General features: G+C 40.0%; 1 protein-coding gene and 1 pseudogene across 1 annotated transcript in view; one reads left to right on the top strand and one right to left on the bottom strand.

The window, feature by feature from the left end:
* The window catches only part of NAE1 (NEDD8 activating enzyme E1 subunit 1), a 29,923-nt gene extending 2,881 nt beyond the window's left edge, over positions 1–27,042 (bottom strand). The window contains exons 1-17 of the mRNA XM_059151867.1: positions 26,899–27,042; positions 24,100–24,203; positions 23,951–24,011; positions 22,329–22,359; positions 21,532–21,603; positions 20,519–20,598; positions 19,961–20,070; positions 14,124–14,233; positions 12,564–12,626; positions 12,102–12,165; positions 11,541–11,632; positions 9,214–9,273; positions 8,992–9,125; positions 6,161–6,236; positions 5,790–5,829; positions 3,938–4,024; positions 2,907–2,999 (exon numbers count right to left, since the gene is read on the bottom strand). Coding sequence (XP_059007850.1) covers positions 2,907–2,999; positions 3,938–4,024; positions 5,790–5,829; positions 6,161–6,236; positions 8,992–9,125; positions 9,214–9,273; positions 11,541–11,632; positions 12,102–12,165; positions 12,564–12,626; positions 14,124–14,233; positions 19,961–20,070; positions 20,519–20,598; positions 21,532–21,603; positions 22,329–22,359; positions 23,951–24,011; positions 24,100–24,203; positions 26,899–26,951 — 1,330 coding nt within the window. The 5' untranslated portion in view covers positions 26,952–27,042. The remainder of the gene's footprint in view (positions 1–2,906; positions 3,000–3,937; positions 4,025–5,789; positions 5,830–6,160; positions 6,237–8,991; positions 9,126–9,213; positions 9,274–11,540; positions 11,633–12,101; positions 12,166–12,563; positions 12,627–14,123; positions 14,234–19,960; positions 20,071–20,518; positions 20,599–21,531; positions 21,604–22,328; positions 22,360–23,950; positions 24,012–24,099; positions 24,204–26,898) is intronic.
* LOC131818675 (cytochrome c-like) lies at positions 14,619–17,256 on the top strand (annotated as a pseudogene).
* Positions 27,043–27,127: the final 85 nt, after the last annotated feature.

Here is a 27,127-nt window from a genome sequence, read left to right as displayed (position 1 = left end):
TTTATACTCTGTATAAAAATTACGGTGCTTGAGGGACGCCTGGGTGGCTCAGTTGGTTAAGCAGCTGCCTTCGGCTCAGGTCATGATCCCAGCGTCCTGGGATCGAGTCCCACATCGGGCTCCTTGCTCAGCAGGGAGCCTGCTTCTCCCTCTGCCTCTAGCCTGCCACTCTGTCTGCCTGTGCTTGCGCTCTGTATCTCTCTCTCTCTCTCTAACAAATAAATAAAAAATCTTTAAAGAAAAAAAATTACGGTGCTTGGGATGCCTTGGTAGCTCAGTCATTAAGCATCCAACTCTTGATTTTGGCTCAGGTCATGATCTCAGGATCTTGAGATCAAGCTCCACATCAGGCTCTGCAATGGGCATGGCGCCTGCTTAAGATTCTCTTTCCCTATCCCTCTGCCCCTCCCACCCTACTAAAAAATTATGGTGCTTATAAAAATTATGGTGTTTACTGTTCATTTCCAGAAGATTAAATGACACAGAAGACATAAAGCTATAATAGGTAACATTTATTGAGCATTAGTAAATGCTGGACAGTGTTCTAAGTACCATATAAATTGAGTTAATCTTCATAACAACTCTATGAAGTAGGTACTATTATTATCTCCATTTATAGGTGAGAAAACTGAGGCACAGACACATGATGTTTTTTGGCTGAGTTACTTAGCTCCTAAGTAGCAAAACTTGGATATGGGCCTGGGCAGTTCTTATGCTTATGATTTTATGATTATAGTATGTCTCCAAAAGCAAGCTATTATTACTACTGGAAGGAAGAACACAATTGCTGTAATATTCAAAAGTTACTAAAACAAATCATATTTTTTAGCCCTTCTGGTTTAAAAACCATCACTACTCTTCCTAATAATAATAATACCAAGCCTTTATTGAATACTTACAAGGTGCCATGTAGTGTGCTAAGTGATTTTCATACATCACATGCATAATCCTTAAATCCAAGAGTAGGTATACACTATTATTGCCATTCCATAAGTGAGAAAAGACTTGGAAACAGTGACTCACCCATGATCAAGAGATAGTAAGTGACAGAACTTAGATCTGAAGCTAGGTTCAACTCCAAAGCTTGTGCTCTATGTGATAGCTAGTCTCCCAAGATGGCTCCCCAATGAACCTTCCTTTGTGCCCTCACATAGTCCCCTCCCAGTCTTAATCTAAACTGGCCCTATGAAGCCAATAGAACATGGCATAAGTGATGCTGTATGACTTCTAAGGCTAACTCATAAAAAGCTTTGTATGTTCCACCTAGGTCTTTTGGAATGTTAACTGTGGGAAAGCCAGCCATCATGTAAGAAGTCTGCCCTAAGAATACAACACTAAAAGGAAGCCCCAGTTAGCCATGGAGAGAGATGTCTGACCAACCGCCAAGCAATTCCCGGTGTTCAAACTAACATGCTAGTCATAGTGAAAATGTCTTCTTGGATGTCTAGCTCAGTCAAGCCTTCAGAATGATCCCAGCCCCAGGTGTCACACAACAACAAGAGTGCCCCCTCTCCCCAGCAAGAACTGCCTGAACCCAGCCAATCCACAAATTACAAGATAATAATTTATTGTTTTAAACTACTAAGTTTTGGGATGGTTTGTTATGCAGTAAACCAAAAATACAAGCTATCAAACAATACACATAAAATAATACATATTTGGTGTTTATTCCTTTGTTTTCTTCTGGTACACTTGCTCATTAAAACTGTAACTCAGGGGCGCCTGGGTGGCTCAGTGGGTTAGGCCGCTGCCTTCGGCTCAGGTCATGATCTCAGGGTCCTGGGATCGAGTCCCGCATCAGGCTCTCTGCTCAGCGGGGAGCCTGCTTCCTCCTCTCTCTCTGCCTGCCTCTCTGCCTACTTGTGATTTCTCTCTGTCAAATAAATAAATAAAATCTTTAAAAAAAAAAAAAAAAAAAAAAAAAAAAAAAAAAAAAAAAACCTGTAACTCAGTAGGCATACTACATCAGTTGGGGCAGCAAGTTTTGTGATACTCCTAAAATGTGCTGCTATGCAATAATACGGCACAATTAAAATTATCATCTTAATAAAAATATTCCAGGCAACTGAAGATATTTGAGATTATGCCAATTCTCCAATTAACTACATTTACAGACCAAAAAAATAGATTCTGAGCAAAGAAATCCCTACATCTTCAGAGTTCTGAATTCAAGTCACTGGCATACTTCTTATAGCTTTCCCATTGCACTAAATTAAACTCAGTCTGAGTCTTAGAAGTAAACTATGGAACCTGACAGAAAAACAAGTTTTATTCTAGGGGCACCTGGGAGGCTCAGTCGGTTAAGTGTCCGACTCTTGATTTCAGCTCAGGGTTGTGAGACAGAGCCCTGAGTAGGGTTCTGTGATGAGCATGGAGCCTGATTAAGATTCTCTCTCTCCTATTCCCTCTGCTCCTTCTCACCAACTCTGCTAAAAAAAGAAAAAGTTTTATTCTATATGCAGTCAACCAACATTTCCCTTTAATAGTTAAGAACCAACATTATTCATGGGGCACCTGAGTGGCTCAGTCGTTAGGTGTCGGCTTTTGTCTCATGATCCCAGCGTCCTGAGACTGAGCCCTGCATTGGGCTCCCTGCTTGGTGGGAAGCCTGCCTCTCCCTCTTCCACTCCCCTTGTTTATGTTCCCTCTCTTGCTATGTTTCTCTCTGTCAAATAAATTTCTAAAATCTTAAAAAAAACAACAAACCATTATTTGCAAATACTTACACTTAAAAAACAAATGGTATTTTCTCACTGACCTGAAGAAGGTATAAACTGCTTACGGCGTAAAATTCAAGCACCACTACTATAAACACCCCAAGAACACCCAAGAAACTTTAAGATTTAATTCAATTTAATTATTTATTCAAGACTTTATTGTATATGATAATAAGATTCTAGTCTTACCTGGATATCGACCATGTTGTTTATGAAATCTATCAACAGCCCGTAACATTAAATATAATACTATCTCATTATCTGGATTGTCCATGCTGGAAACTGAAAGGGAAAAACAATTCATATAACTTGGGTAATTCATTACATAAAAACAATGTAGAACTGAATTTACTATATACTCAAGCTTCAGGATACAAAGCAATTCTATCACAAAATTTAAATATTTTGTGACAATAAAATACAAAATGATAAATAATAGTAAAATAAAGGGAGAGGGAGATATTTTAAAAACCCTATGTTCTTAAGGACTATCAGCTACTCACATAATCCTTATTAATGTAGTAATGTTCTGACTTTAGCTCTTCTTCAACTCAGTAGTCTAAATATGATTTCATGCAGGGGCACCTGGGTGGCTCAGTGGGTTAAAGCCTCTGCCTTTGGCTCAGGTCATGATCCCAGGGCGCTGGGATCAAGCCCCGCATCAGGCTCTCTGCTCAGCAGGGAGCCTGCTTCCTCCTCTCTCTCTCTCTGCCTGCCTCTCTGCCTACTTGTGATCTCTGTCAAATAAATAATAAATAAAATCTTTAAAATAAATAAATAAGAATTCATGTATATACTAAGTTTTTATTTTGCAGTTATGACTATTTGGAAGTATGATTACTTCTTGGTTTATAGAATAAAATTTACAGGGCGCCTGGGTGGCTCAGTGGGTTAAGCCGCTGCCTTCGGCTCAGGTCATGATCTCAGGGTCCTGGGATCGAGTCCCGCATCGGGCTCTCTGCTCGGCAGGGAGCCTGCTTCCTTCTCTCTCTCTCTCTGCCTGCCTCTCAGTGTACTTGTAATTTCTCTCTGTCAAATAAATAAATAAAATCTTTAAAAAAAAAAAAAAAAAAAAAAAAAAGAATAAAATTTACAGTACAATATTTACATTATTCGGTCAATTATCATATACTCATTACTATTAAAATATAAAATATTTATTTATATCTCTAAATTTAATTAAAATTAGTAACCTAGCATCAAAAGGTTATTATACTTACTTATTTCCTCTTTGTTAATTGTATCCAAGCCATATTCTTCAGCTAAGGATCGACATCTTACCACTCGAAGAAATGCAGAATTGGTGCCTGAAAACAAGAAAGACATTATGGAAGAAAACAGTTAAGACGTGAATATTCCAAATCACAAGTCACTCTAAGAACAGGGAATTCTGTGTATACTCTTTACAGACATGGAAATCCGAAGAAATACCTCTTTGGCTTGAATGGTTAGCAGAGAAGGCACTAGAGCACAAATCAACTGAAATTCATATCCCTAGCAGTACAACCAGCTCAGCATTGAGTAAGAAGGTGATGGCAAATCTCTGAGCTTGCTTTCATTTGTAAAATGGGGATATTACACCTTTGAAAGCTGTTCTGTGGATCAAATGTGCAAGTGTAGCAAGTGCATACCTAGCACAATGCCTTTTAAGACTCAGTGAATAGTTGTTTTTCTCATTATTAAGGATAAGTAGTCCTAATGGAGAGCATTATATATATTGTACACTTAAATATGTAAAACTTTATTTTTTAATCAATTTTTTAAAGATTTTATTTGTTTATTTGACAGAGACAGAGATCACAAGTAGGCAGAGAGACAGGCAGAGAAAGAGAGGGGAAGCAGGCTCCCTGCTGTGCGGGGCTCAATGCCAGGACCTTGAGATCATGACCTGAGCTGAAGGCAGAGGCTTTAACCTACTGAGCCACCCAGGCGCCCCTCTAAAACTTGCTTTAAAAAAACCTTTGTATTATGGAAATTTTCAAACATACCCCAAAGTAGAGAGAACAGAATTAACTGTCAAGTACTGAACATCCAGCTTCTAATTTTGTATCATATAAGCTAGTAGAGCAAACACAAATGCAGAAACAAGGTGCAAGATTGGTAGTGAAACAAAACATTAAAACTAAGCCTCAACAAGCACAATGGAAGAGTCATTAAAGGGAAAACATGGATAAATATATTTTAAGGCTGGGGAACATACAAAATAAAGACTTTTGCAGAAGCTAAGAGCAATAGCTACAGGGAAAAATTGTCAGCACATAAAAGAAATTTTATTATTCTTAAACTTACTCTTAGTTTTTTCTTTTCTTTCTTTCTTTTTTTTAAGATTTTATTTATTTATTTGAGAGAGAGAGAGCACAGACAGAGAATTAGAAAGCACAGAGGGAGAAGCAGACTCCCCACTGAGCAGGGAGCCCAACAGACTCGGGGCCTGATCCCAGGACCCCAGAACTCTGGGATCAGGACATGGGCCAAAGGCTGATGCTTCACCAGCTGAGCCAGGTGTCCCTCTTAAACTAATTTTTTTTTTTTAAAGACTTTATTTATTTATTTGACAGAGATCACAAGTAGGCAGAGAAGCCGGCAGAGAAAGAGGAAGATGCAGGCTCCCCGTGGAGCAGAGAACCCAATGCAGGCTCGATCCTAGGACCCTGAGATCACGACCTGAGCTGAAGGCAGAGGCCCAACGCAATGAGCCACCCAGGCACCCCAAATCAAAGCTGAAACAGTACTGTCAATGCACACGTGACTCAAGACTTCATGTCCAAAGTCCTCAGATAAAACTTTCCCAATTTATTTAAAAGTAATAAGCTGAAAATAATTCCGTATTAATGACAATTTTCAATTGACCTTTCTGTCTTTTCAGCACTACTATAGACAGATGTGCTCTATCTGTGACCCACTCTTAAAACACACTCTCCTTTTATTATATGATGAGGCAAAAAAAACACCAACTCTTAGTAATTCTTATCTATACCACTGAGACCATGGAAAAATTTTAATTTCAGCCATTTAAAATTCCTGAAAACATTTTAATCAAGCAAATAAGGAAATTAATTCAAGGGGACTTACAGAGTAATTTTAATTCTTTCTCTGAAATGGACTCTGGTGCCTGTAAAGAGAGAAACGCAGGTTTTTCTCCAGTATAAAAGAGGAGATGAACACAGACTGCAGCACAAAGCCAATCACTGGGAGAGGAAAGGCTTTCCCCCAGCGCTGCAAAAGAGTTCTGTAAAAACATCTTGTTTCCTTAGTCAAGGCCTTTCTCATTAGGCAGGTAAGTGAGTGATCCCTCTAAAGAGGCCTCAAACCAGTGCCACACCCTCTATGTCTAAACCTTTTTGGCTCCCAGAGTTACGCAATCAGGCCAAATGGAGCGATACTGTCCACAAAGGCACAATGACTGTCCACAAAGGCACAATGCGCTCAGCTCAGAAGCTTACCTGGCCGATAGACTGCAACAGTTTGGCAACATGATTACCCACGGCAGCAGCATCTTTCTTTGCTTTTTCACGGTAACTGGAAAAAAACAAACATCTGTTTTAATAATTTTTAAAGTTATCAAAATTTAAATATCACCAAGAAGCAAATTTCTTTCCTTTTCATGAAAAAATACTGGTTTGGTAAGACACAAAATGTGAAAATGCCATGGAAATGCTACCAGTAGCAGCTGTTAGTGGCTGGGAATCTCCCCAGTGTTGGTGATGGACTTCTGGAATCTGCTAATGCCCGAGCTCCCTCTATAGTAACAGCAACTTAAAAACTACCCTCCTAGAAGGATCTATGAGCCATACTTCTGGGAGGACCTGACTACATACGTTACTGAAGAACATGATGTATCTCCTTGAAGTTAAATCCAAAGAAAGTTAAATACTTCAAAACTGTCTATCTACAGGGGCATCTGGGTGGCTCAGTTGGTTAAGCCTCTGCCTGTGGCTCAGGTCGTGATCCTGGGGGGTCTCAGGATCAAGTCCCACGTGGGGCTCCTTGCTCAGTGGGGAACCTGCTTCTCCCTTTCTCTCTGCCTACTGCTCCCGATTGTGTTCTGTCAAATAAATAAATAAGGGGCGCCTGGGTGGCTCAGTGGGTTAAGCCGCTGCCTTCGGCTCAGGTCATGATCTCAGGGTCCTGGGATCGAGTCCCGCATCGGGCTCTCTGCTCCGCAGGGAGCCTGCTTCCCTCTCTCTCTCTCTGTCTGCCTCTCCATCTACTTGTGATTTCTCTGTCAAATAAATAAATAAAAAAATCTTTAAAAAAATAAAAAAATAAATAAATAAATAAAATCTTTAAAAAGAAAAAAACTATTTACAAATTCATGTAAAACCTTTAAGTCTATTTATCCTTTCATTCTCTAAAGATGATCTGTGTTAAGCTGACTACCTTCAATGTGAGGTCATACTTCAGTCTATCTTCAACTGACTTTTCCCAAGTTTTAAATAGTTGAAATCTTAGGCTAGGCTAACAAAGATGTGTTAGACAGTGGCTGAGGTGAAAAGTGCAATATCTAGAGAACAGAGATCTTCTGTGTGACATCCTTTGGTCCTTGGGGAACTCAAGCCAGCGGCCCTGAATTCATCAAAAACATGCCTAAACTACATAAGGGTAATTAATATCCACTGAGACCTATACGTGGGACAGTCTATCTGGGTTCAATCTAGTGACACCTAGAGAGCTGGTGTTCATCTACAGTAGCAAACTCTTTAAATTATGAAACATTACGATAAAAAATTCATCAAACTAAGACTTCAAGTTTTAAGTTACAGATAAAAGTTCCTACAGGGCCACAGCTAAGAGTGTAGAGCTGGGCAGCATCTGACTCTTGGTTTCAGCTCAGGTCACGATATCAGGGTCATGAGATTGAGCCCTGCGTTGAGCCCTACCTCCGCCTCTGCAGTGGGTAGTATGTTCCAGGTTCTCTCTCTCCCTCACCCTCTGCCCCTACCCTCTTCATTCACTCTCTCTCCCTAAAAATAATAATCTTAAAAAAAAAAAAGTATAGGGCGCCTGGGTGGCTCAGTGGGTTAAGCCGCTGCCTTCGGCTCAGGTCATGATCTCAGGGTCCTGGGATCGAGTCCCGCATCGGGCTCTCTGCTCGGCGGGGAGCCTGCTTCCTCCTCTCTCTCTGCCTGCCTCTCTGTCTACTGTGATCTCTCTCTGTCAAATAAATAAATAAAATCTTTAAAAAAAAAAAAAAAAAAAAAAAAAGTATAGAGCTGGGTTTCATGGATTCAAATCCTGGTTCTGCTGCTTCCCAGCTATCTGACTCTGAATAAATTACATTTTCTATGTTTCAGTTTCCTCACCTATAAAACTGGGACAATAATAGTATCTCTGGGGCTGTTGTAAACATTAAATTAGTTAATATACAGAGCAGTTCATAGCACAGAGTTAAATGCTCAAATATCAGGTTTTGTTGTTTTTTTGGTTTTTTTTAAAGATTTTTTTTTTAAAGTTTTATTTATTTAGAGAGAGATCACAAGTAGGCAGAGAGGCAGGCAGAGAGAGAGGGAGAAGAGGGTCCCTGCTGAGCAGAGAGTCCGATGCAGGGCTCAATCCCAGGACCCTGAGATTATGACCTGAGCTGAAGGCAGAGGCCTTAACCCACTGAGCCACCCAGGTGCCCCTTTTTAAAAGATTTTATTTATTTATTTGACACAGAGAGAGAGTTCACAAGTAGGCAGAGAGAGAGGGAGAAGGAGGCTCCCTGCTGAGCAAAGAATCCAATGCGGGGCTCAATCCCAAGACCCTGAGATCATGACTGGAGCTGAAGGCAGAGGCTTAACCCACTGAGTCACCCAGGCACCCCAAATATCAGGTTTTTATAATGAAATATGAAAGAAAAAATCTGCCCCCTATTCAGTAGATGGGAACTCTCTGTACTTTCTGCTCAATTTTGCTATAAAATACCTAAAACTATTTTTTAGCTTATTTTTAAAGAAACTATTACAGAGGTGCACTTGATTTATTTTTAAGAGATTTTATTTATTTATATGACAGAAAGAGACACAGTGAGAGAGGAAACACAAGCAGGGGGAGCGGGAGAGGGAGAAACAGGCTCCCCGCTGAGCAGGAAGCCCTATGTGGGGGGCTCAATCCCAGGAGCCTGGGATCATGACCTGAGCTGAAGGCAGACACTTAATGACTGAGCTACCCAGGCGCCCACTGCATTTGATTTCTGATAGAGTGATAAAATATATTCAACTGTACTAGAAACAGGTTAATTTTTCAGAAACATAGTTTGAAACAGTGAACATAGTCTGAAAACATGACTTACACATTCTGCAGCTTTATATATTTGCTTGAATCTGCAATCATATCAGGAATTGTGCCTCGAACAGGTAAATTTCCCTGACCCTCTTTGGCCACAAATTCCTTTAAGGCACGAGCTAAAATCCAAAATGATGGAGTCTAAAAGAATGAGAAAAAAAATTAGTATTAAATGGCATCTGAAATTGACCCAAAGATTAAGGTGGCACTATTTACTTTTGGTTGTTACCTGTTTGGTGATATTTATGCAGTGATCATCATTAAATATATCTTCAATACTGCTTGGGATCTAACGAAGAAACACAAAAGATTTACTTATACTAAGAATGTGGCCATATGTATTTCCATTATTTCCCAAACAAGTTCTCTGAATTCCTACATTGTAATGAAATACGAACTTCTGATGAGCTTAGACAATTTCGTAAGGATTTTATTTATTTGAGAGAGAAAGAGAGAGAGAATGCACGCACACAAGTGGTGGGGAGAGGCAGGAGAGGGAGAAGCAGACCCCCTGTTGAGCAGGGAGCCCGCACTTGGAGCTCACTCCCAGGACTCTGGGATCATGACCTGAGCTGAAGGTAGATGCTTTATTGACTGACCCACCCAGCCGCCCTGTGCTTAGACTTTAATTGAGAATCAGTACCAGAGAACTGATGAGGAAACAGAGAATGGAATGAAGTCCCCTCCTGCCCACTGGTGTCAGCACTAAAGATTGACCTGTTCTCTTTCATCACACATGGATTACAAAAGGAGCCAAAGTAAATCTTTGATATAGTTACATCTAAAGACATAACAAAGATTTCAGATATTTGTAATTCAGAACATCTGAGTCAGACATTCAGATTTGTAGTCCTTCATGTGTTTTCAGCTTGTCAAAAACTTGAAACCCTTATACCCTAAATCAGTAACTACTGGAAGAGACAACAACTCTGGTAAAAACTACATAGTTTAAGTACTTTTAATGCTGGCAAAATCATCATACATTAGTAACAACTATTGAAATTGTAGATTTTTATTCTATAGCTTTGTGGGAAAAAAAATTTCTTACCAGTAACCTCTTAACTGGTTTCTCTGTTTCTGTTCCCAGTCCCCTGCAGTCTATTTTCCTCACAAGAACCAGAATGATATTTTAGCAACATAAATCAGGTCACTCCACTCCCTGCTCAAAACGCTTCTGTGGACCCCTTCTGATCCTAGGCCTCCTCACCCTCATCATGCTCTACCCCTCTGCTCTGCTTGAATTTTGTTCATAACATCTACTGCATTTGTCTGTTTGCTTAGTTCACTATACAGAACCTAACTATGGGAACCCTGGGTTTTTTTTTTTTAATTGGGGTAAATTTTACATTTAGTGAAATGAATCTTAAATGTACAGTTCGATGCATGGCCTTTTAACCATCACCTCAATTAAGACATAGAAAATTATCATCACGCCAGAAGACTGATAAAGCACACACTTATTTTTTTTTAAGATTTTATTTATTTATTTGACAGAGAGATAGAGAGAGAGCACAAGTAGGCAGAATGGCAGGCAGAGGGAGAGGAAGAAGCAGGCTCTCTGCTAAGCAGGGAGCCAATGCAGGGCTTGATCCCAGGACCCTGTGATCATGACCTGAGCCGAAGGCAGCCGCTTAACTGACTGAGCCACCTATGCGCCCCTAAAGCACACACTTTTAATTACTCAGCCATACTACCTCATTGTCTCCAAAAAGCTTGTAATGACAGCTTAAGTGCTTTTCTAATGTGAAAGACAGCATTTTCTTGCCATATTGAAATTATAAGAAAATTCTTAACTTACCAGTTGTGTTATTCCAAATTTCCCAAAAACCTCACTGGCAAGACCTTAACAACAAAACAAAGGCCATCTAAATGGAGTTATCCTCCGAATAATGTCTTACAATGTCATTAAGAACGTCTTCCATTATATCCAAGTAACTATTGTCAAAAGCAAATGCAGATTAAGATTTAACTTTTAGGCAACACAATTTTGGACCAGCAAAATATCAACCTCATTATATATTTCCTACACCCAAACTGTTACTATTCACAAATCATGTACTTCAAATAATGTATATAAATCATTGTATCACTATTATATCCTGAAGCACTGATATCCATTTCAATAAGGACAGTATGGTTTTACTAAAACACGATTCAATCCGTATTATAGACACTAATTTCTAACAACTTTACAATTTAGGAAATATTAATTTAAATCTAAAGTCAGGGCACCTGGTAGCTGAGTCAGTTAAGCAACTGACTTGTGATTTCAGCTTAGGGCATAACCTCAGGGTCATAGGATGAAGCCCGGCAGCAGGCTCTGCACTCAGCTGGGAGTCTGCATGGGATTCTCTCCCTCTCTCTCTGCCCCACCAAATCACGCACACATGCACGTATGTTCTCTCTGGTGCCCCTTCTCTAAAGTAAATAAATACATCTTTGAAAAAAAAAAAAAGGAAAGAAAGAAAGAAAGAAAGAAATCTAAAATCAACTATTTCACGTGAGGACTTCAAAAAACACCTTTCTTGTATGAATTCTTCAGAAACACTTTAATACCTGAGTTGTATTTAGTGCTGTGTTCACATTTTTAATAGCTTCTTCAAAATTCTCTTCATCTTCTGGAGCCCCGTTTTCATTCTTCAGAATTCCTAGTAAAACAGAAACTGGTTAGCAAAAAATAGCCCTTTCCTTCTCACCCCTATGCTCTTCCTAGCATTATGGAAATAACCTCATCAGATCTTAAAAGGGAGGATTGGATACTGAAACTTAGGAATAAACAGGTTTATCATTAGTCACTTTTTTATTAATATATTAGTAGCTATCTTTTGGAGCTTTTACTCTGTATCAGACACTATTAAATGTACTTTACATTTTATGGTATGAATGAATCCTCACAACAACCCATGAGGTAGGTATGAGCAGCCCCCAGTTCCTCATTTACTGATGAGGAAACTATCATTAGTCGTTTAAAAAAAACTGTATGATGAGTGGCTCCTAAACCTCCCCTGCTCATGAAGGCATCGTCTGATAAAGCTCCTGATGGAAATCCAATAAATAGCTTCAAGCAATTTGCTTTTCAAACTTTATACAACATTCAATTATATCCCATCACATTACCTTGTCTAATCAAATCTCTGAAGTCTTCTTTCTCTTTATACGTTTTAGGTATTCGTCCATTTGTCTAAATTGGTTAGAAATTTTTAAATTCTAGTTATAAAAAATCAAAAGATGGAAATCAAGAGTCCAAAGATTCCCCCATTCTCCCCTCCATGCTGAGATTTCATCAGCAAATACCTCAGTGAAATCAGAGGTTGACTTGAAAGAAAACACAAAACTGGGCCATTTCTCTACATTCATTCCCCATGGCCAGTTTCAGAATGACATTTATTGGTATTTCATTTTGTTAATAAAAATATCAGTCTCAAAAGAGGAAATGCCAGATTTAAACAGAAAAGCACCCACCTCCCCTGTAACCACATAAAGAAAAGAATTAATGTCCCACTTTCCTCCACTGAAATCCTTTAAACTGAAAGTACAGTCACACATGGAATATATATGTTTTTTAAAAAAAGGACGTACTTCACTATACCACTGTGCTAAATATTTAGCTACGATCACAATCCATGGAGTATGGCTATGATCCTAAAAACAAAAGAAAAATCAAAGAAAATGTCAGTATTAGCTAACATTGTTTACCTTTATTCTTCATCACATCATCTCATTTTTAACAAATCCAACAGTAATTATGATCATCTCTCAGTATATGTAGTATTGGTGAATGGAGAGAAATGAACTGAGTTAATGAAAATTGCTTTATAAACTTTTTCTAGAAGTAATATCCAATTTAATCCTAATATGGCAGGTTTGTACAATGACTGTCCCTATTTTACCATCAACAAAAGTGTCTCAGAGACTGCCACCCAAAGAGAAAGCACAAATCTCTTGATTTCAGATATCAATCGTAGACTGAGAAAACTGTCTTCTAGTCAAAAACCTATACTTTTTTTTTTTTAAAGATTTTATTTATTTATTTGACAGAGAGAGATGACAAGCAGGCAGAGAAGCAGGCAGAGAGAGAGGAGGAAGCAGGGTCCCTGCTGAGGCTTGCTGCGGGGCTCAATCCCAGGACCCTGAGATCATGACCTGAGCCAAAGGCTGCGGCTTAAAGCCAAAGCTCAGAGGCTTTAACCCACTGAGCCACCCGGGCGCCCCCAAAACCTGTATATTTTAATAAATACATGGGTAGAAAAAAAAACAACAACACATACTCCTTAAGTTACATAATCTATTATAAATATCATTATTTCTATAATGAAATATGGAGTTGCCTGGTAACTCTTCAAACACTAAAAATAACTTTCAAGAGGAATTAATTTCGGGGTGCCTGGGTGGCTCAGTGGGTTAAAGCCTCTACCTTCAGCTCAGGTCATGATCCCAGGGTCCTGGGATGAAGCCCTGCATCGGGCTCTCTGCTTGGCAGGGAGCCTGCTTCCTCCTCTTTCTCTCTGAGGAAAGAGATCTCTGTCAAATAAATAAATAAAATCTTTAAAAAAAAAAAAAAAAAGAGGAATTAATTTCAATAAACACCAAACCCCAATTCACACTTTTTAAGAAGTATATTTAGTTGTTTACAAAGGGGTCATGAAGAGGGCTGCTGGGATATGTTTATGTCCAATTCACTGACCTGGGTGTTGATTACACTGATATGTTCAGTTAACGAACTTCTCTTCAATAAAAGAACTTTTCAGGGGGACCTGGGTAGCTCAGTGGGTTAAGCTGCTGCCTCCGGCTCGGGTCATGATCTCAGGCTCCTGGGATCAAGTCCTGCATCAGGCTCTCAGCTCAGCAGGGAGCCTGCTTCCCTCTCCCTCTCTCTCTGCCTGCCTCTCTGCCTACCTGTGATATCTCTGTCAAATAAATAAATAAAATCCTTAAAAATAAATAAATAAATAAAAGAACTTTTCAAATTTTGCTGGAAAACAAATTCACTTCAAACAAATTAAGTACAATGTTGTTACTATGTAATCTGGATGACGAGAATATGGATGTTTATAGTATTTTCTCATCGTGGTATAATTCAAAAACCTGAGGTTAAAAAAAAATCTTTTAATCTATCTGTAAATGGAAGGTCATACATACCTTTTTTTCCATATGATCCAAATCATAAGACTGAAAATGTTCTCTCAGTTCAGGAAATGGCTTATCCAGTCGTAGATCCTCTAATGCATTATCTGGATGAGATTCTATTACTGTGAAACAAATAATCCCCCCCAAAAAAGACTTCTTTAGTGATACTTCTTAACACTACATTATATGGGCTTAAGAAATCTGTAATTTTTGAGAGTGGGATATCCAGCTTGCAAGCAAGCAGCTTCATTTTGTGCATGACAAAAGAGTGATTTAAAATTGGATGATGTTGGGCGCCTGGGTGGCTCAGTGGGTTAAGCCGCTGCCTTCGGCTCAGGTCATGATCTCGGGATCCTGGGATCGAGTCCCGCATCGGGCTCTCTGCTCAGCAGGGAGCCTGCTTCCTCCTCTCTCTCTGCCTGCCTCTCTGCCTACTTGTAATCTCTCTCTGTCAAATAAATAAATAAAATCTTTTAAAAAAAAATAAATAAATAAAATAAAATAAAATTGGATGATATTGAGAGGGGCAAGATGATTTTTTGTTCAAAAAAGTGCCCAGTGCCATACTGTGGAAAAGGGAGGCAAGCACAAGATTGGGCCAAATCTCCATGGTTTATTTGGCTGAAAGACAGGTCAGGCCCCTGGATTTTCTTACACAGATGCCAATAAGAACAAAGCCAACGCCTGGGGAGAGGAGACACTGAAGGGGTATTTGGAGAATCCCAGGAAGTACATCCATAGAACTAAAATGAGCTCCGTGACATCAAGACAGGAGGAAGGGCAGACTTGATAGCTTACCTGAAAAAGCTACTAAGGAGAAATAGTTGGCCATGCTCATTTATTACAAAACAAAAATGTCTCGAGACTTTTTTTTATGTGTGCCATATTTAAATTGATCTCATACACCAGAATTCAGATCATGAATGGCTGACAGAATATTTCTTTTGAACAGTTCTGATTTAAATAAGATTGGCTCACGGTTAAATGAATATGATCAGCTTTTTGAACTTTGATAGTAATTCTGGTTCAGCAAGTGCTGTCACTATTTTCCTCTTCTAAAAATATGATAGGAATTGATTAGTTATGTTCAGCTTTTCACAGAGATGGTAAATACTATCTCTAAACTTATAGGAGATTTTTTAAAATTTAGATTCACATAACTGATTATATTAATATATTTAAATCCTGAGGAAATCCCTTCACTGTCTCAGAAAAACAAGACTCAGCTGTGTTTCAAGTTGTGTTCCTTAGCCTGTTAAAGGCAAGGCTAAAGAAAAACTTTATCTTTCTGGTCTTAACTATGCCAATTTAATTAAAATTCCCGCATCAGGTGCCTGGGTGGCTTAGTTGGTTAAGCGGCCGCCTTCGGCTCGGGTCATGATCATAGGATCCTGGGATTGAGGCCCACATCGGGCTCCCTACTCAGCGGAGAGCCTGCTTCTCCCTCTCCCTCTGCCTACTTGTGCTCTCTCTCTCTGTATCAAATAAATAAATAAAATCTTAAAAAAATAAAATAAAATTCCCTGCATCTAAAATGTTGCCCAGGGATGCCTGGGTGGCTCAGTTGGTTGGACGACTGCCTTCGTCTCAGGTCATGATCCCAGAGTCCCGGGATCGAATCCCACATCGGGCTCCTAGCTCCACGGGGAGTCTGCTTCTCCCTCTGACCTTCTCCTTGCTCATGCTCTCTCTCACTGTCTCTCTCTCTCAAATAAATAAATAAAATCTTTAAAAAAATAAAATAAAATGTTGCCTTTTACTTAATGAAAAACATTTGTGTGTTTTTTTTTTGTTTTTTTTTTTTTTAAAGATTTTATTTATTTATTCGACAGAGAGAAATCACAAGTAGGCAGAGAGGCAGGCAGAGAGAGAGAGAGGAGGAAGCAGGCTCCCTGCTGAGCAGAGAGCCCGATGCGGGACTCGATCCCAGGACCCCGAGATCACGACCTGAGCCGAAGGCAGCGGCTTAACCACTGAGCCACCCAGGCGCCCACATTTGTGTGTTTACGTATAATATTAAATAAAGAATATTTAATACTTCTCACATTTTATAGATGGTCTGTAAGGTCAGATGCTTTTAAAATTCAGTGTGACAAGATATAGCAGCAGACTTGGCTTGTGGATTCTTTACTAAGTCAGACTAAGTTATAATTCAGGATTGTCTTCTAAGCAGCTATTCAAAGACACAACTGTGGGAGTGCCTGGGGGCTCAGTGGGTTAAGCTTCTGCCTTCAGCTCAGGTCATGATCTCAGGGTCCTGGGATCAAACCCCGCATCTCTGCTCAGCAGGGAACCTGCTGCCCCTCTCTCTCTCTCTGCCTGTCTCTCTGCCTACTTGTGATCTCTGTCTGTCAAATAAATAAATAAATCTTAAAAAAACAAAAGAACAAAAAACAAAGACACAACTGTGGAACTACCATATATGTATGATTGGTAATGGTGCTTTTGCCAACTCATCAGAAGGGTTAAAATTGAGGAGATAGATCATCAACACAAGCTTGTAAATTATGTGATAAGGCTTAATATAATTAAAAACAAAATCACAGGGGTGCCTGGGTGGCTCAGTTAGTTAGACATCTGCCTTCAGCTCAAGTCATGATTCCAGGGTGCTGGAATCAAGTCCCACATCAGGCTCTCTGCTCAGTGGTGAGTCTGCTTCCCCGTTTCCCTCTGTGATCTCTCTCACTTTCACTCTCTCTCAAATAAATAAGTAAAGCCTTTTTTAAAAAATTAAAATTAAAAAAATTAAAAATTAAACATCACAGATCATGAAACAAAGAAATTTATAATTTTTTCAAAAGATTTTATTTATTTATTTGACAGAGTGAGATCACAAGTAGGCAGAGAGGGAGAAGGAGAAGCAGGCTCCCCACTGAGCAGAAAGCCCAATGTAGGGCTCGATCCCAGGACCCTGAGACCATTACCTGAGCTGAAGGCAGAAGCCCAACCCACTGAGCCACCCAGGTGCCCCAGAAATCTATAATTTCTAAATGGGCATAGGGCTTACAGGTTCTTTTCTGTTTCCTTTTTTTTTTTTAACCCAAGGAACTGATTTTAATTTTTTTATTTTTATAAGTAAGCTTCACACCCTATGTGGGGCTCAAACTCGCAACCCCAAGGTCGAGTCAAGTGCTCCACCAACTGAGCCCTCCACGCACCCCTTTTCTGTTGAGATAAATTTATATATACATATACATTCACATTTTTCCAAATGCACAAATCATAAGTGGACTATAGTTTTAATTAGAAAAACTCAAAATTCCTTTAGAGTTTAATTTTCTTGCTATTATAATTTTAAAAGATCAAAATTGATAAAATAGGGGCGCCTGGGTGGCTCAGTGGGTTAAGCCGCTGCCTTCGGCTCAGGTCATGATCTCGGGGTCCTGGGATCGAGTCCCGCATCGGGCTCTCTGCTCGGCAGGGAGCCTGCCTCCCTCTCTCTCTCTCTGCCTGCCTCTCTGTCTACTTGTGATTTCTCTCTGTCAAATAAATAAATAAATAAAATCTTTAAAAAAAAAATTGATTAGATATGTGTTCAGATAATACTTAACAACAACAGTACCTTTCCCCTCCTGTGGTCTTTAGTAGACATCATTACCATCTACCTAGATCTCTTCCCTAGGAACCTGATGGTTGTCCCAGCCTTCTTTCTTTTTTTTTTAAGATTTTATTTTTAAATAATCTCTGCCACCCAAAGTGGGGCTCAAACTAATAACCTCAAGATCAAGAGCTGCATGCTCTTCCGACTGGGCCAGCTGGATGCCCCTATCCTTGATTTCTTTCTTCTTTGGCCCAACATCAGTTATGCCATATGTCCTAATATCACAGTTTCCATATGGGGGAAGAACAGGAATGTGTAATTTCAGTGACCGTTTAGAACTAGGCCAAGTTTTGTCACTTGTGAGCTGTGTGACTTTAAGCAAATAACTTAATCTCTCTGTGCCTCAGCATCCTGATCTGCAAAAAGGAGATATAATAGTGCCTACATTATAAGGATTTTGTAAAGATTATATGAAATAATCTACATTAAGGCAGGCACACAGCCAGCACATTAACCCTCATTATTTTCTACCCCCTCTTCCTTATCCTTGTAACATCAGCCTTAGGTCAGGGGTTTGGTCTGTCTCCCTCACCTAGCTACACCACTGGAAATTTCCTAACAACAACCCTTTCCTACGATCTTTGCCCCTTCAAATCCATTCATTCTCTACCCCACTTCAGGGTACACATTTGAAATAAAATTTTCACCCGTCACTCTCTCACTTATAAGTCTTAAAAGGCCTACTAGCACCTGCCAACAGTTTATCCCCACAAGCCACCCCCTAACTGCCCAAGCAGATACTACTCCCCAGTGACACTACCAACACCAAGGGCTATCACTACACTAGCAGAGTACCTGGCTCAGAGCCATGCAGGAATACTGAATGAAAACTGGATGATGATTTAAGATTAAAAATTTGTAAGTAGAGGCATGCCTGGGTGGCACAGCAAGTTAAGCGTCTGTTTCTTGGTTTTGGCTCTGGTCATGACCTCGGGGTCATGAGATTGAGCCTCTAGTCAGGCTCTCACTTAGGGCTGAGTCTGCTTGAGATTCTCTCTCCCACTCACCTCGCTCTCTCTGGCCCTCCTGCTCATACTCTCTCTCTCAAATAAATAAATAATGGGGCATCTGGATGGCTCAGTGGGTAAAGCCTCTTCCTTCAACTCGAGTCCTGATCCCAGGATTTTGGGACTGAGCCCCACGTCAGGGTCTCTGCTCAGCAGGGAGCCTGCTTCCTCCTCTCTCTCTGTGTATCTCTCTGTCAAATAAATAAATACAATCTTTAAAAAGGAAATAAATAAAATCTTTTTAAAAAAAATTTGTAAGTAAAGGTCTAACATCAATCTTGAGCTAATGCAAGCCTGCCTATGTACGACTCCGGTCTCCTGTAACACTGTTTACTTGGAGCAGTAGTCAGGTAAATGCCTTGTTTATTGTGTAGAACTGTACCTGAACTGTACCTAAGGCCTCTATGAAAATGTAATGAAAGATTGGGAGAGAAAGGTAGTATGACATCTATGTGTCACTGTGACCCATATACCTTGACTCGCACCTGTAGCAGCTCTACATGCCCTATGTGGGTTAGGGGGCAAAAAAAGCTACAGACTTGCTTTTCTGGTGGGCCTCCTAATAAAATAAAGAAGCTGTACCTGTTGTATCTCCTGCTCTGTATCCTTCTATAATGCTAAGTAAAGGAAATATTAGATTAATGACTATTGATTCTGAACCTGTAACCAGAGTTGTACTGTTAAAATTTATTTTGCAATTTTTTAAAAAGATTTTATTTATTTATTTAACAGAGGGAGCACGAGCAGGGGGAGCAGCAGAGGAAAAGGGAGAAGCAGGCTCTCTGCTGAGCAGGGAGCCTAATGTGGGGCTCAATCCCAGAATCCTGGGATCAGCATGGGTGGTTCAGTGGTAGAATTCTCGCCTGCCAGAATCCTGGGATCAGGACCTGAGCCAAAGGCAGACACTTAACCATCTTGGGCCACCCAGATGCCCCACTCTGTAATTTAAAACTGACTTCCTATGGGGCTGGTGGCTCAGTCAGTTAAGTGTCTGCCTTTGGCTCAGGTCATGATCCCCGGATCCTAGGACCAAGCCCCATATTGCAGAAGTGGAGAGCCTGCTTCTCCCTCTCCCTCTGCTGCTCCCCCTGCTTATGCTCTCTCTCTCTCTCGTCTCTCTCTGTTGAATAAATAAATTAAAAATAATAATAATAAAATAAAATTGACTTTCTCAAATGCCAGGTTTCTAAAAATGTAGCTAAAGCAATCAATGACAAGCCCCATACGTGCAACAGAATTACCTGGATGTTCTTTTATAATGATCCTCATATAACCAACTAGTCCATAAGTCCTACAGATCAAAAGAGGTATTTGTGAATTCCAGAGGACATCTGCTAAACGTAGTAATGTACTGTAAAGGAAAGCACAATAAATAAAAACATAAGCAAATGGATACAGGCCAAACAGGAAAATACCCTAAAATAAAGCAACTTTCTTACTAAGTAATAAATGCAAATACATATCTGTTACATTTACACAAGCAAGACATGGATACACTGAAAAACAAGCAATTCCACAAGACTGCAGTCTCACAGAAAGAAAGTTTGTCTTTTGGACTACAGGGACATGAAAGCCTTCTCTTTTGTATTAGGGAGAATATTATTGAAAGACACTTCTTTAACAAAGAGAAAAGTATTTATAAAATGCTTATCTACACCCCCAAGCACACTGTATAATTAATAAATTAATTAAAAAATTTTTTAAAATAAAGAATTTTAAGAACTACAGTCTTTGCAGAGAAAACAAAACTATGCAAATCTAGTAGGAGACCAAAATAAAAATGAAACATAAAAATTTACCTTTCAGGAAGCTGAGTTGCAACCACAATGGTAAACCTACAGAAAAATGAAGGATCATTGTCTAGAAGGTTTTCTGGACTCTAAATAGGACACAGAAAAAAAATTGAAAAATTTTACAATCATATTAAACATGGCAGAAACAGTTAAGCTATTTTAAAGATTTTTATTTATTTATTTGACAGACGGAGATCACAAGTAGGCAGAAAGGCAGGCAGAGAGAGGAAGGGAAGCAGGCTCCCCGCCAAGCAGAGAGCCAGACGCGGGACTCGATCCCAGGACCCAGGGATCATGACCTGAGCTGAAAGCAGAGGCTTTAACCCACTGAGCCACCCAGGCGCCCCAGTTAAGCTATTTTAGAACAAATGAGGCAACATGTTAGACTCCAATGATAAAGTAATTCAACTCTCAACTGAACATGAAGATACAAAGATTCAAAATTCTAAATACTGGGGTGCCTCACTGGCTCAGTCAGTATAACAGGAGACTCTTGATCTCAGGGTCATGAGACTGAGCCCCATACTGGATGTAGAGACTACCAAAATAAATAAACTCAAAATTCTAAATTATTAGGGCTTTGAATTATTAAAAAGTTACATTTCCACACAGAAATAATAATGTGTAGGGGTGCCTGGGTGGCTCAGTGGGTTAAAGCCTCTGCCTTTGGCTCAAGTCATGATCTCAGGTCCTGGGATCAGGTTCTCTGCTCAGCGGGGAGCTCACTTCCCCCTCTCTCTCTCTGCCTGCCTCTCTGCCTACTTGTGATCACTGTCAAATAAATAAATAAAATCTTAAAAAAAAAAAAGAAAAATAATAATGCGTATACATATGATCTATTGCCCTCAAAACAAAGATCAAACATCTTTAAACTGACTTTATAACTATTCTGTGGGAAAGCAAGGAAAAATTTTTTAAACCCCTGATTTGTATTTATATCCAATAATCCTACATGGGGACTACACTTCTGTCCCTCCTCCATCTAGTCAGACTTAATAAGCTTTTGGACATATACTTACCTCTTCCACAAAACTCCCAGAGACATCGTTATTTAATTCTTGTAAGAATTCCATGGCAGCTTGAGCTCGGTTCTTTTTAAAAAAAAAAAAAAAAAAGCATTTGACTTGAATTAGAAAAAATCTGAGTAAAATGTAACCCCTCAACTTACAGATCAAGCAAACATATTATAAAATTACTCAAATTTCATACATAGATATGACAATTCTGCTCTTCATAGTATTTAAACTAAGGCTCAACCACAATATTATTTTAAATATTACTTAAACAACTGTATTATTTGTACCCAACATTCCTGAGTACGCAAATGACCAGACAACCTTGGGTAGCAGGTAGAGATATTCTGGACCAAGTTTAGACTCACTACAACCTCCTACATTTATAATCCTATATAAGACAGGTCAAAGAAATAATCATTTCTGTTCAGAACATTGTATTAAGTTGACTATTATGGCTTCATAAGAAGATTAATATGGAATGTACAAAAACAAAAGATATGCTGCTAAGTCTTAGAAATTTTGTAAACCAGAATATTAAATCCTCTAAACATTTACACTTTATGTTAATCCCAAGTTGTAGCTTTAATACAGGATATAGCATAAAAACAAAGATAGTACTTTTAAGTTCTTAAACTACTAAGCATATAAAGATTTGCAAGATTTTAAAAAAAAGCTAATTTAACTTTCTTCTCAGAGAAATAATAAGCTCTTTCAAAGTCAAAACTTTTCAAGCAATCAAAACATATGGCACGATTAGATACTCAAACACAACTATATTCTATAAGAAACAGGTGGTTTACCTTGCCGATGCTGCTTCTTTGAAGGAAAAAGCTAGAACAGAATTTAAAAAATTAAGGGCTTCTTTGACTACAAAGGGAAGGTTATTTGTAACACCAAGTATATTTCATTCATAATAGAACACTAACTATATTTTGATTCTAGATTTTAAGAGTCTTCCTGGAGGAAGATAACAGGATGAAACTTGTAATCAAAGACCAGGCTAATAAATCAATATTCCCAAAGTGTATGCCACAGAGTATAAATTTTATAAGATGCTCTGAGAGAATAAAAGTTCCCTGGCTTTACAAAGTTTGGCAAACACATGTTATAATTCCCCCTTAGAAATTAATAATAAATATAACACATGATATTAAGGTCTTATATTAGAGAAATGTTTAACTTCATTTGACCCATTTCCCAAACTCATTTGACCATGAAACCCATTTGCCCAATTAGCAGCTATTAACATTCCCTAGAGCCAGTATTCCACAGACCATACTCGGGATGTGCTATATTGAACTGCTTGCTTTTGCAGGTTAACTAAAACAGACTTATTCTTCCCACACATACCCTTGTCATGTCTCAAGGCCCAGATCTCAGACTGGGTATCATTTTGTAGCATAAAATCAGTGGCTCCATAAGAAAAAGAAACTTTAATTCTCATCACACACTGCCCTAACCAACCAAGTAAGCAAAGATAACAGGACTTTTTCTTTAAAGATACCAATAAAAGGATGCTGCTGCAGAAACACTACCACCCAAAGAAAAGATATCAGAGTTCAATATGAACTAATTCTGACTTTTCTTGTATGTACTCACTGTTGTCATATACTAAAAAATAAGAGAGATTCCAGCCTCCGAGTCCTGAAAAGAGCCTGAAATCCAAATCTTGCAATGCTTTGGAAGTCTGTATTATGATCATCTTTAAAAAATAATATGCAGACCATCTTTAAAACAGCACTTTCAGGGGCGCCTGGGTGGCTCTGGGGGTTAAAGCCTCTGCCTTCAGCTCAGGTCATGATCCCAGGTCCTGGGATGGAGCCCCACGGATCGGGCTCTCTGCTCAGCAGGGAGCCTGCTTCCCCTCCTCTCTCTGCTGCCTCTCTGCCTACTTGTGATCTCTCTCTGTGTCAAATAAATTAAAAAAAACTTAAAAAAAAAAAAAAGCCCCACAGCATTTTTACAGAGACAGTGGAGTATACAGAGATATATATGGACTAAGCTCAGAAGAAACACAAATAAAAGGTAATTTTTTTATTCTTATAATCCAAAAATATAATTTTTTTCAGTAACACAATAATTTCAAATTATGTACTAACTCCTAGGGATCAATGCAAGGACTTAGCAATTATCTAGATTTCACAAATCAAGGAATAAGGATTACTCCTTTGCACTAATAACAACGATGAAGACAGTAACGGCAGGTACCTTTTATTAACGGTCTATCTGCCGGACATTATGCTAGCCCTTTACCTATATTGACTTACTTCATCTTCACCATAATCCTAAACACAGGGATTATTTCCACCTGAGAGTCAAGTCACCTTCACTGAGGAAGTGAAGTTGGGATTTAGGCCTTAGCCTCCTGTGGCAGTGCACTGCCCTTCCTAACACACATGTGTTTGAAAAGAACAGAACATACTTATTTCCTGCATCTTCTCCGCTGACCTGATTTCCATCAATAACTGTAAATGAACCAATACCTAGAAGACAAAACAGAGTCAGTCAAGAACACATAGCTTCTAATTCAAAACCATATAGAGTAAATTGACTACCACAAAACTATATTACCTGGTAGTACCAAGTTTTTAAGAATTTCAGTTCCTGTGGCTGTTGCATTTATTAGGCAAACGTGCGCAGATTCTAAAGCCTCTTGCCCATGATCACCCCACAACCTACAAAGCAAGACAAAAATTCAACATTTCTAAAACTTCCACACAAATACAACTTTCTTATTTGGACGGTGATCTTAGACCTTCAGAGTGTTCTTGGACAGAATGACTGATGTGATCACCATAGTAAAACATGTGAGACAGGAAGAGCAGAGGTGTTATGGGGATTATACAGCTGAGTAACGTAAGACTCAGCATGATGCCTTGCATGATTAGAAGGGGGGTCAAATCAGTACTAAAAACTTGGGTCTTCCAGCTCCTTGTCCATTACTCTTTTCAAGATAACTTACAGTACAGTATATTAGATACACTAACATTAAATAACTGCGTTAGACTTAAAACCTATTCCTCTATTTCATTTCTCCTTAAATTACATAGAGCCAGTATATTTAAGATCTTGACGTAGAACTTATCACTGTGACATCTCCAAGAGTGAGAAAACCGAATTACCATCATCTGAAAAGCCTCACAATGACTTCCACAGGAGTGCTTTAAAATACAACACCCAATGTTATTTTAATATCATGATTAATAAATGTATACATTATCAAACACAAAGATATAATAAAGATCAGAAATATATGTTACATATATTCGCACTGGCATATCATTAACAGGGCAAGGTGCATGATCACACATGTATCATGGCATCTGGCCCAGCCTGGTTACCTTCACCCAGAAAGCCTATTATTCTTCCTTGTCAGTATGGGAAGTCTGAAAGTCACCAGAAAAATGCCACAGTCTGGAGGACTGACAGGCTTTACTGTGCTTTCCCTGTCACCTAATCTAAAACAGATGCCCTGTTATTGTTTAGCCAGTATGTCCTCCAGAGCATTTCACAACGGTAACTACTTCATTTGGTTTTTTTTATTCGAGGAACATCCATCTCTCCATTCCACTCTAAACTCCATGAGGGCCCACATAACTCCCTGCGTGGGCCACTGGAGCCCCAAATGCCTGGCACACTGCCTTGTCCAGAGTAAGTGATCAGTGAACAGCTGCAAAGTGAATGGAGGAATAACCTAGAAGAACCAAACAGATGGGAAACATCTGTTTTTTTTCTATGAAAGTAGGGCACATAGAAGACACTGACAGATTTGGTTGATGGATGCTTGGGTACTCAGATATTGAGCCTAGACAGAATATTGGTGCATGTCTAGGTTACATGTTTCAAGAAAGAGGCCAGACAAGAAATCAATCCTCGTTGCTCCCTTGCTGGCTTAAGTCTGGAGAGCACGGCCTGGCTGACTGCTGCCTGGCTGTACCACTTTACCTGTAGCTGCCTCCCTATGACACTCCAAAACCGATAAGCAATTCTCACCATAAAAAGTAAAATTTGGTCCTTAACTGGATGAGACTCAGCAAAAATTCTCTTTTGTCCAGTTACTAAGTAAGCTAAAATATCTTCTCAGCTCTGTCTTGTATAGTTATATCTGAATTCAAAACACAAGCAATGCTAAGAATTTACAAAAGAACAGAAGCTGGTTACAAGGGCTCTGTCACCTTGCTTCCTTTCCCAGAAGCTTAGGAGGAGAGTGCTGTGACTGAGAACAGGCTCTGAAAGAGCCACAAGGGCCTATGTTTACATCGGGGCTCAAACACATGGGACACTCTGGACAAGTTATCTAAGTTTCTCCAAGAAACTCCAAAAACCAAGAGAATGCCTGCCTTCAATGCTGCTCTCAAAATTAAGTGCCTAAAGCCCCTAACACAGAACAAGGCTGTAGGTGTATATGAGAGTTCCAGGGGACATATAGGGACATACTGTAATTTCTCCCAGCTTGGGGGGGGGGGTGCTTGAAAAAGGATGGGGCCAAGCCTTTGTGTTACTTCCACTACCTTAACACATAGTAGATGCTCAATAAATAAGGGATGGGGAGTGTAAGGAGAAATGGCAAGGGAGAGGAATTAGCCAAGGACCTGTCTGATGGCTTAGACCTGCAGTGTCCACTAAGGTAGCCATCAACCACATTTGGCTACTGAGCTCCAAAAATGAGGCCCGCTAGTGGGAACTGGGACGTGCCTCCAAGTATGTAAAATGCGAGATTTCGAAGACGGTATGAAAAAAAGAGATAAAAAAATCCCTAATAAATTTATTTTATTCTATTTTTTAAATTTTATATTAAGTGTTAAAATGTTTATATTAAGTGTTAATATTTTGGATATACTGGGTTAAAGAAACTGTATTAAAATTAATTTCACCTGTTTCTTTTTTCTTTTTAAGGTAGCTACTAGAGAATGTGTAATTACATATGCGGCTCACACTCAAGACTGGCATTATATTCCTATTGGACAGCGCTGGCTCAGGACAATCCCTAACACTCGGCGCTGCTCTGGGCGACCGGGATCGGGTACACCCGATCCCCCGATTCTGCTAAATGAGGAGTGAGCGCACAGCGAGGCGGGGCCGGCTGCCGCCCCGGTCACCCGGCCGACGCTGGGACCGCGAACCTCGAACTGCACACCGCGTGGCGGGCGGGCGCACCCCTCGGAGAAGGGGAGTTCCAACCCTCAAGGGACACCCCAGGGCCCCAGGCCGGGGAGCCCCGAGAGTCGGCTCCCCAAGCCCAAGACTGCCCGGCCCGGCCCAGCGGGAGGCCTGGAAGAGGCCCGACCGCGCCGCCCGCTCGCTTAGGCCCGGCTGGGACGCAGAGGAGCCCGCTGGCCGGCCCGCCCGACTCGGTGAGCCCCGGCTCACCTCAGCTGCCGGTCGTACTTCTGCTCCTTGAGCAGCTTCCCCGGTTGCGCCATGGCCGCACCCGCAGCGCGAACAGCCGAGCCCCTGCCGAGTACCGCCACCACCTCCACCAGCACGCAGGCGCACTGAGCACCCCCTTCGCCGTCTCTGCCTCCCGCGCGCCGCCCGCAGGGGGCGCCACCACCTCACTGCGCACGCGTCCCCAGGCCGCCCGCGAGTACACGACCAC

Source organism: Mustela lutreola, chromosome 16 (assembly GCF_030435805.1).
Source record: "Mustela lutreola isolate mMusLut2 chromosome 16, mMusLut2.pri, whole genome shotgun sequence".
Lineage (NCBI taxonomy): Eukaryota > Metazoa > Chordata > Mammalia > Carnivora > Mustelidae > Mustela > Mustela lutreola.
This window is presented reverse-complemented; position numbering and strand designations above follow the sequence as displayed.